The sequence below is a fragment of the Halyomorpha halys genome, unplaced genomic scaffold (genome assembly GCF_000696795.3).
Source record: "Halyomorpha halys isolate HHAL.00 unplaced genomic scaffold, Hhal_1.1 Scaffold253.1, whole genome shotgun sequence".
NCBI lineage: Eukaryota > Metazoa > Arthropoda > Insecta > Hemiptera > Pentatomidae > Halyomorpha > Halyomorpha halys.
In genome coordinates, this window is record NW_027111492.1 from 262,068 (window position 1) to 273,040 (window position 10,973).

At 27.9% G+C, this 10,973-nt stretch overlaps 2 protein-coding genes across 2 annotated transcripts in view; one reads left to right on the plus strand and one right to left on the minus strand.

Annotated features, from left to right (window-relative positions):
- ND-MLRQ (NADH dehydrogenase (ubiquinone) MLRQ subunit) overlaps window positions 1–3,041 on the minus strand; it is a 4,713-nt gene extending 1,672 nt beyond the window's left edge. Inside the window, exons 1-2 of the mRNA XM_014419890.2 lie at window positions 2,885–3,041; window positions 2,606–2,752 (exon numbers count right to left, since the gene is read on the minus strand). Coding sequence (XP_014275376.1) covers window positions 2,606–2,752; window positions 2,885–2,929 — 192 coding nt within the window. The 5' untranslated portion in view covers window positions 2,930–3,041. The remainder of the gene's footprint in view (window positions 1–2,605; window positions 2,753–2,884) is intronic.
- Window positions 3,042–3,202: 161 nt separating this feature from the next.
- Window positions 3,203–10,973, plus strand: part of Sf3a1 (splicing factor 3a subunit 1) — a gene marked incomplete in the record, with an annotated part of 29,455 nt that continues 21,684 nt past the window's right edge. The window contains 5 exon segments of the mRNA XM_067049525.1: window positions 3,203–3,414; window positions 4,235–4,399; window positions 6,926–7,100; window positions 7,175–7,334; window positions 8,781–8,934. Of these exon segments, the coding sequence (XP_066905626.1) occupies window positions 3,294–3,414; window positions 4,235–4,399; window positions 6,926–7,100; window positions 7,175–7,334; window positions 8,781–8,934 (775 nt within the window).

A 10,973-nucleotide genomic window follows, 5' to 3' on the forward strand; every position in this document is an offset into this window, starting at 1 on the left:
AACAAAAAATATATGTTTACCTAATGTTTTAATGTTTCATAGAAATTTTTTGTTGAATTGACCTAGGAAGAATAGCCTGCATGAAGTAGTGTTTTTTAAATTATTTAGTTCTAAAATTCTATTAGGGTAAGATAAATTATAAATAATATTGTTAATTATTTTGAATTGTTGAGGATCATAGTTGTAATAAAAGCTGTTTTGTAATAGATTGTCCCTGAGGATTACCAAAATGTAAGACTTATAAAGAGAATAAAATGTTGTGAGACTAAAATGGATAAAATTTAAATTAATTTATTAAAACAAAATTAATAATTAGTGATTATTAGAACAAAGTATTGCATAAATGTATAAATTAAAAAGATATTTTTTTAAGTATGCACATTTAGAATAGCTAAAACTAATAAGTCACAGATAACTATGATAACCATGTTTAAATACCCAAATATATTGTGAAATTTAAAATATTTCCAAACAAAATTATGAAATATAACTAATTAAAGAAATAAAATGAGAACAAAACTTCAAGTAGTAACCATAAATATAAATTATTGGAGAAGTTTTTTGGGAGGTGCGGTCAGTAAAAAATAACATAAATAAACAAAACAATATTTATTTATTTTATGTCGACGTTTCGATCTGATTTTCAGGTCATTAGGGGTTATGGGGGTAGAAGGTTGGCCTAAAACTATTTTAGGCCAACCAGTTTAGCCTGAACCAGTTTTAGGCCTACCTTCAACACCATAACCCCTGACGAAGACCTGAAACTCAGGTTGAAACTTTGGCATAAAATAAATAAATATTGTTTTGTTTATTTATTTTGTTCTTTACTGACCCCCCCGACAAACTTCTCCAATCATTAATTTACGGTCAACTATCTACACCTCATTAAAAAATATAAATTATCCGGATTATGCACAAAAATCTCAATTGAAAACTTCTCCACTTGAGTATTAGTTCATTAAAAACTTGCTAACGTTACATAATCTTCAGTACTATTTTAGTTTGATTACAGAACAATGGATTCATTTTTGATATTTATGTATATAGTAATATATAACTTATCTAATAATAATACCCAAACCACTATATAACTAATATTTCATAATTGTTATGTATAAAATAAAGGTGAAATAAAAGATAAAAATTTTTGTTTCTCCACAATAATGGAAAGATTTTTTGTTTCGTTTTTTAAGAAATGCACATGCAATTAACTAAAATAGTGGGACACAAGATGCTCTTTAAGAAACTATAAAGCCCATAAAAGTATATCCCTTATTAAAACAATCACAATACAAACACATAATATTTAAACAATTGGAACCAAGGAAGGGGAATAAAGTTAATTGAACTAAAATAATCAGAATTAAAAATTGATAATTAGTATAAAAAATAAATTTAATGAAGCCTTTATAAACTTGAAAATAGTAGCAGATTGCCAGCAAATTCTTAAACCTAATGGATTGTCTATTTGAATTAATTTATTCTAAACAGGGAATAATTTGATGTTCAATTTTTTTTTTGTTAATTATTGGCATGTAAATGATGGTACATAAATAGAACTGATGTAACCTATCTATTTGCTACAATGTCAAAATGTTTATTGATTAGTAATATGCACAGAATTGCCACATGATAGATAAAAATAATGTGCTACACTAATAAGAAATCTATTGGTATTTGACTTTATCTTCGGAGAGTTTAATTTTATGGCTGTAATCTATTAAAAGCGAACAGGAAATCATAACTGCACAAGTGTACCTCTGTTGACTCAAGAGATTAAAAAAAAAATCAATAATGGAGTATTTGTCAGTAATGCCAGAAAGATAATCTAACATTTGATGATAACAATTGAATAAATATTAAATTATAGGTGTTAAGTTACTAAGGAAAGGCCTATCTTAATGTCATTTTCTATTGTCAAAAAGTCAAAACATCAAAATGAAGTAGGAGCTCACTCTTATCATAATAGAAAATATGTCAAGCAGCCAGTAGTATTTCATTAAAGTTTAAAAAAAATTTAATGATTAAGAAAATGAATTATATACTATAAAATATGCTAAACAAAAAAGATAATATTTCCCTCAAATGAAACAGTTAGATAGTCTAAATTAATTCAAGAGTTTAATAATAGTTATAAGGGTTAAAAATATATGTTCGTTCAATATTTTAATACTAATGTAGAATTTTAACTTCTGGACTATTATGCTGAATATGACATGTAAACTGCTAAGTAGGGGGAGTGGTATAGCATTGACTAGTAGGTATGTAGTAAAAAAAAAAATGGTTCATGCTTCAGTTTTTAATAGAATTACCAATATTTAACAAATATATATCATTACTAACTGCAAGAGATGCCATTTTAAATGAGAAATTTCTAATCCATTCTGTTTAGGCAAAAGCAAATGATGTTATTCCTTTATAAATGAATTGATAGATAAATCATATCCTAATCACAAAAAACTCTATCCAAAATGTATATAAACTTCTAAAAATACTGAATTAGTCTTGCAAAATACTTCAGTCAGGGCATATTACTTAAACATTGAGAGTGATAACCCGCCTAACTTTATACAAACCAACTGTTTCTGAAACTAGTATCACAAACCTTGTACTGTTTCTTTTCATATTCTTGCCATGGCTCAGGATTTCCCTTCTTATTCCAAGATACTTCAGGGTTCCTCACAGCAAGCCTTCCAAGGTAAAACAAAGATCCTGCACAACCAATACCCACGCACACAAACAGAGGAATCAACTAAAATAAACATAATTCAATTAATAACAAGGTAGAAGATGAATCTATGAAAATAAACATAAGTCAATAATAATAATCGACGCCTAATCATTTCGGATGGAACATAGTAAAGACATATATTCCTAAAATTACCGCTGTGTGCTTTTTAAGACTGGCAAATGACATTCCTTGCATCATCTTGATAGTATTTTGCAAAAATTAACAGAGCTAAATACAATCACTTATCGTAAGTGCAGAAAATATTCAAGACTAACTTGATAACAGAGACCATTTGTCAAGGAGCACTGACTAAGTAATATTTGTGTATTTAACTTCATTTATTAAAGATAAAGAGAACAATGAAACAGAAGTAAAAAAATATCTTCAAATATTTAGAATGATCAGTATATTCTGAGTTGTATTTACACAGAAAATTCAATGTTTATATTAATGATACGATCTAGAGAGTTATGGAAGTAGTTTGCAAATGGTTGCTTCGCTAACCAGGTTATAAGTGTGTTTGGATTGTTTTGGTTTCAGTTTCGTGATTAAAATCCGTTGAATGCCATCAATAGATGTAATTCAACCTCCTCCTCCTCCGCCTATGGAGAAGGAGGAACCTTTACTTCAACCGACCACCAAGCCTATTGTTGGTATTATATATCCACCACCTGAAGTAAGAAGTATCCTTTTTACACTTAGTGCAATGTACACAGAGTTTTATAAGTTAACATTTGGTTTCTAAAAACGCTACATTTATGTTCTGTAGATAATACACTCATGTAATCCATGTATTTATATCTGTTGTCAATATTTTTTTTCTTGTTTGCATATGCATAAGTGATTTGCTGTAAAGGTTTATTTTGACAAGCCAATTGGAAATCCTAGTTTCTTATACCATTAAGGTAAAAGAGTCTTAAAAGATTTCACAAAATATACATATGTAAATTAGGTATATCATACTGTAGGAGGAGAAGATGGTTGGGGGTTTGGTCAAAGTGAAACACAAATAAGTTGGTGTAACCTACTTAATTGTGCCAACGTTTCGGCTTGAGTTTCTAGCCTTCTTCAGGGCTGTTAGCTAGAAAATCAAACGCCATTAGGCCTTATTGATAATTATATCAAGCCCTGAAGAAGGGTAGAAACTAGCCGAAACATTGGCACAATTAAATAGGTTACACCTGCTTATCTGTGTTTCACTTTGACCGCACCCCCTACCATCTTCTCCTCATACGTCATCCATGGTCAACTATCTCTCATAATTATATCATACTGTGTTTACTTGTCATATTTATGTGGTTACATAAAAATTTATGGAGTATTTATGGTCAACTAGAGGGCAACTAGTCTCAGAAATTTCTTAAAAGTAAATTCATAATTAAACCATTTCTAAATCCATAATATGTAATGTTTATTAGGTATCATTTTCTATTATGTGTCCTATCGACAAATGTTGTGATTGAAATGTTTTATAGATATAAAGTTTCCTGAACCTTGTAACAGATATTGTTGATAAAACTGCCAGTTTCGTGGCCCGTAATGGACCAGAATTTGAATCTAGAATCAGGCAGAATGAATTGGGAAATCCTAAATTCAACTTTCTTAATACGGGTGATCCGTACCATGCCTATTATCAGCATAAAGTTAAAGAATTTAAGGAAGGAAAAGGTAAGATTTCAAATTAGTTAAAATTATAAGCTTGTAACCCTTAACCATCACCTCTTTTATTTTATGAATGGTTAATTATGTCTACATAGTTATAAATTGAGGCGGTAGCTGGAGTAAGGGTGCGTGCCTGAAGACCTTGTTTTTAGAAATCACCTCACGAAGTCCTTTACCAATATATGAAATCAGCTCTCATCTTTTGTATTATAGATATTCAATACTGTGCAGGATACGAAAAACACTTGATTTTAGGTTGATAGTAGATTTATATCTTTAATAGATATCCTGGAAAAGGAGCAAGTCAAATATTCTTTTTTTTTGGAAATACTGGAAGATTATTGATTGACCGTGTGTAAAGATGAAAGGAATATGGTCCGGGTGCGGTCAAGAAAAACTCAAATAGTAGAAATATACTAATTCTTTTTTTTTTTTTATAGAATCCATGAAATTAATTTTTGGCAGGTCTAAAGATTTAAAACGGTAGGCCAACTAACACTATTTTACGTAGAAACAAACATCAGTTTTTTTTAAAATACTTATGTACATTCCATTGTTGCAATTGAATCTTAAAATCAAATTTTAGCACCCTTTCGATTATCCTATTAAGCAAAAATTAGGTACAAATATAGAATTGTGGTGACAATGTATTATTATGGTTCTTATGTCAGATGATCGATTAGCTTTCATAATCCGCAGTTTGGCTAATCAGAAAAGCTTAATAAAGAATGGACCAAATGTATCTTGTGCGAGCAATTTCTTTGGTATATATTATTAGTTTTGAATCAACTGTCAGTGTGATTCAGGAAGTGAGATAAGTTTTACACCCGGCCAAATTTGCATCATGTTCAAACTTTTTCTACCCTCTGTAGTACTGACTAAACAAATTATAAAAGTTTCTGATCTTGAAAAAATTGCTTGGAATAACATTCGCTTAGAACTCTTAACTCTTTCCCATGTTTTCCCGTCTTTGATTGATATCTTTCATCTGTATTTACCTCGATTTACTTGACGTCTCCACTGATCAGGATTAAATAATTTTCAGTTCACACCCTTTAAAATGTTTTCTCTCAACACTGACAATTTTTGACTAATGGATAAAATCTCAAAAGCAAAAAAGAAGTTTAAGCAAGATTGTTTTTAAACTAATTCCTCAATTATTGTTTCTTTAATTATTTACTATTAAGTCAGTATTTTTTCAAATTAAAATAAATTAATTTTGGATTTTATGGAAGAGAGTTTTTGTTTTTTCTTTTCAAGCAATAAAGTTTGTACTCTGCTGTATATTTTTTATTTATATTTTAAAACTCTTTGAAATAATTCAATTTTCAAGACATATTTTGATTTAATAATACTATGATAAATATTGGCCAGCTATGAATTTTTCAAAAGTTCTTTAAAAATACAAACTGAATTTTAATTGTTCAATTTTGTTATTGCTCTTTAGATGAAACTGTATTGTGTCAAAATTTCATAATTATGTTTTAGATTTATAATTAGTTTTAGCATTTATATCATTATTTGATTGAATTTTATTTTAAATTGTTCTAATTCTCATTTGTTTTACTTCTGCTATTAATCCTTCATTTGTTTTTCGTAGTTCCTGTATCTTCTTGAAAATAAACTGTCAATGTTTTAAATAAAATAAATTGTATCCAATGTCCAACAATCTTTGTTAATACTTTGAATATCCAACGTTTTGGCCAACCTTGTTATCCTCAAGGACAATCATAACTAAAAGTTCACAGCCTCACATTGAACTATTAAAATTTTTTTGCACGCTCTTCTCCTGAAGCCTAATAAAATTTGTCTAATTAACCTATTTTGTCACTGTTTCATTTAAATATAAATACTTTTAATTCTAATTAATCTAAACACTGATATCAATCACTTGTCAACAATATTATTTTCTCGTAAGTGATTGATATCAGTGTTAAGGTTAATTAGAATTAAAAGTATTTATATTCAAATGAAACAGTGACAAAATAGGTTAATTAGACTAATTTTACTAGACCTGGGCAGAATAGCCTGCAAAAAAATTTTAATAGTTCAATGTGAGATGTGAATTTATAGTTAAGAATGTCCGTGAGGATAACAAGGTTGGCCAAAACATTGGATATTCAAAGTATTAATATATAGTTAATTGTAAATGTAATTTAAGGTGAAGTTGGTCAACGTGTGAGATTAGTGATAAATAAAGAAAATACTAATAAATTAAACTTTGTATTGCTCTCCTTAATTAGATTTTCTGCAAAATAAAATCAATTTAAAGGTATTTAAAAATAATAAAATAGAAAATACACTATCAGAAAAACTAGACTTAGGTAGAAAACTGGGTAGATATAAAGTTAGAGGAATTATTAGAAAAATTTGTGTAGTATCGTACAACTGTCTTATGTCATAAGCCTATCCAGCCTATTGGTCTTTTATTAAATTTTAAATACAATGTCAAATTCTAAATTTATAAGAAATAATTTTATTAGTTTAAACAATTCTGGTGTAAAATATGATAATATAATTGATTATCAATAGGAGCTGAACCTGTACCGCCTCCAGCTCCTGTACAACAGAAGACCGTAGCTTCCGCTACACAATTGAAACAGCAAGAAATCCTTAAGCAAGTTACTGAACAGCCGTTCGTACCAAAAGATCCTCCTCCAGATTATGAATTCATGGCTGATCCTCCTTCCATCTCTGCTTTAGATTTGTAAGTCTCGATTTTCCAAAACTTCTTTACTCTAATGACTAGGATTAAAAATTAAAGTTTTAATTCTGTTTAAGGGACATAGTTAAGTTGACAGCGCAGTTCGTAGCAAGAAATGGGCGTCAATTCTTAACTAACCTCATGAACAGGGAACAGAGGAATTACCAATTTGATTTTCTTCGCCCGCAACACAGCCTCTTTCTGTATTTTACAAAATTACTTGAGCAGTATACTAAGGTAAATATTTTGCAATTTAAATTTTTTTTATTAATTCACTATAATAATTGTATTCTTATAACTAATTTTTAAAACTGGGTTTATTCCATTTTTTCTAAAATATTGAAATCTTATCAATTTTTTTTTATTCTCGTCAGTAGAGACTTAATTTTAATGCGGTCGAATATTTCATTTAGCCTGTTATTTTTTATTATCACTTTTCTGAATTAATGTATTTACAAATTTTTATAAAAGGTGCGGTCAAAAGAACTCAAATAGTAATTAAACTATTTATTATGATTCAACATTTCGTCCCACTTTGCAGGGCTTCGTCAGGGGTAAAAAAAGATACAAACAACTAAGATAATGTAAAAGAGTAAGAGTACAGATAACATGAAATAAAAGTAAACTAAAGTGTGATTAAAAATTATTTAAAATACATGTACGTTTATATCAAAATAAACAAAGTAAATTGAAAATAAAAATAAGTGAAAAGATCAGAATTAAAAAAAAAAAAACAGTATTAGACAATTAATGAAAACGGAAGTAATAGCACATAAAAAATAGATAAAAGAGAATATAAAAATACAGTACGCACTAAAATACACAAAATAAAGGAAATAAGAATAAAATAAAGGCCCAAGAAAAAAGTAAATAATGAATAAAATAGGACATCCATTGGGTCTGCACTAATTTTTTATCTTTTGTTAAATTTATGACTTATGTTTTATTTTGTTTATCTATTTTTAAATAAAGCTTCTTACTTTTTTATTTTAAAAATACATATATGTATCTGAAATGTTCAAATCAGTTGTTTATTTTATGGTTCCTATTAGTTATAACAAATTAGTAAGTTTTTATTCTCTTTATGCAAAAAAAAAAAAATCATCAGTGATTTAAATATAAGAAGATAGTCAAGATTGCGGTAAAAAAAAAGAACTAATAGTTTATAACTATTTAATGTTCAACGTTTCGCCCCAACTTTGCAGGGCTTCATCGGGGCTGTTCAAAGCTAACTAAACTATTTGTTTAGTTTTACGGTCAACTATATTTATATCAGTGATTTATTTTGTAATTACACTTTATCATTATTCCTTCCTTTTATTAGTAATTCTGGAAGAAAATTATTTTTTATTGAATAGATTTTGCTACTTGAATTCAATTATTGCCATTTTTTAACTCTAACCAGAATTAGACAAAAAGTAATTGCAGTTATAATTACAATTTGAAGCTTGGAAATAAAATTATAATTTTGATTAGTAATTTCAACTAATTGATGAACCACTGTAATTGTAATATTGGTGTGAAATTACAAGTTGAACAAAAGCAATCGTTATTATATTTTACTGTATTTAGTAATTTCAATTACTTTTTGCCCAACACTGACTCAAACAAATTTATTAATTTTAGTTTTATCGATTAAACTTAACATTTTGTCAACATAATATTATAACATTTTATTTTCAGGTATTGATTCCTCCAAAAGACCTAATGTCCCGCCTAAAGGAAGAGTGTTCCAATCCTTCTGGAGTTTTGGAACAGGTCAGGTACCGTGCGGACTGGCTTCACTACCAAGAACTGCAAAAGAGGAAAGAGGAACAAGCATTAGAGAAAGAAAGGGGTAAGTATTGTTGTGATATGTTTTATATTTATTCACTGCCGGGTTTTGCGCAATTCATTTGGGATATATATTGAGTTAATTATTTTATAAAAAAAAAAAAAATTCAAGCCACTGTTTTTTGTTCTTTATTTTTTTTGGTGTGTCATCAGTTAAAAGTTTATAAATTTATTTCTTATAATTTCATGTTTGAGCCTTTATGAAATAATAGATTTGAGAGTAGTGTGTAATCTTGGTAATCTGAACTAATTGCTAGGGGGTGGAGGGTTCGGATTACCCGAAGTGTTTGAAAAAATAGTGTTAAAAAATTCAGCAATATGAATGTACATATATTTTTATTTATTTAATTTTGTTTTACTTATTTTATTGGAAATTTGACAGTTTGAAATTGTTTTCTTTTACATCCCCAGTAATGCTTAGTGATGATTTAATTTGTTATTAAAATTATAAGATTGTTCATTTATAAGTGAAAAAAGTATAAATAAAAATAAAAATAATACTCTTTGCATGGATTTATTAAAAACATGATGTTCACATGACATGAAAACAACAAAAAAAAAACATGAAGTTCACCAACAAAATTTGTATTATATTTATAAATAATTTCACAATATATAATATTATAACATTTTATTTTCAGGTATTGATTCCTCCAAAAGACCTAATGTCCCGCCTAAAGGAAGAGTGTTCCAATCCTTCTGGAGTTTTGGAACAGGTCAGGTACCGTGCGGACTGGCTTCACTACCAAGAACTGCAAAAGAGGAAAGAGGAACAAGCATTAGAGAAAGAAAGGGGTAAGTATTGTTGTGATATGTTTTATATTTATTCACTGCCGGGTTTTGCGCAATTCATTTGGGATATATATTGAGTTAATTATTTTATAAAAAAAAAAAAAATTCAAGCCACTGTTTTTTGTTCTTTATTTTTTTTGGTGTGTCATCAGTTAAAAGTTTATAAATTTATTTCTTATAATTTCATGTTTGAGCCTTTATGAAATAATAGATTTGAGAGTAGTGTGTAATCTTGGTAATCTGAACTAATTGCTAGGGGGTGGAGGGTTCGGATTACCCGAAGTGTTTGAAAAAATAGTGTTAAAAAATTCAGCAATATGAATGTACATATATTTTTATTTATTTAATTTTGTTTTACTTATTTTATTGGAAATTTGACAGTTTGAAATTGTTTTCTTTTACATCCCCAGTAATGCTTAGTGATGATTTAATTTGTTATTAAAATTATAAGATTGTTCATTTATAAGTGAAAAAAGTATAAATAAAAATAAAAATAATACTCTTTGCATGGATTTATTAAAAACATGATGTTCACATGACATGAAAACAACAAAAAAAAAACATGAAGTTCACCAACAAAATTTGTATTATATTTATAAATAATTTCACAATATATGTTATGTATTTCTAATTCCAATAAAATATATTATGAACACTTTCATAGGAATTAGATTATCTGATATCGAAATTGTAAAAATTTCTACTTTGGATTTTCATGGTGATTACAATAACTTGCCTATAGATCGGGAAGTTAAAAATGTCTTCTTTTACATGTGTGCAATTTTATTTGGAAAAAAAAAATGATTGATTACTGAGTTTTAAAAAAAGAAAAATTAACTTTTTTTTTTAACATCAGTTTGGATTATTGGGATGTTCGGAGTACGGAAGTTTAGATTACCGAAATTACACTGTATATTTGTAAACTTTAAAATAAATTACTGATGCCATTAATTTTTTTAATTTATGGATTTTTTTCAACAAAATGGGCAAAAACTCTAAATTATCTCGAAAGTCGACTTAATGTTTATTTCGCTTTTAAAATTCTTAATTTCTACTTTAGAGCATTGGTGTATGTTTTGTTTTATGGTCCTGTACTATAAATAAATTTTTGAGGTTTAATCGCTGAAGATGTTTCTTTTTTTATAACCCTCTCAGTTCGTAGGTCGAATACATAGGTCCACATTTACATTATTTACTTTTGTAAATTTAAATAATGCCGAAGGAAAAGGTTTATTTATTAAGATGAGCATT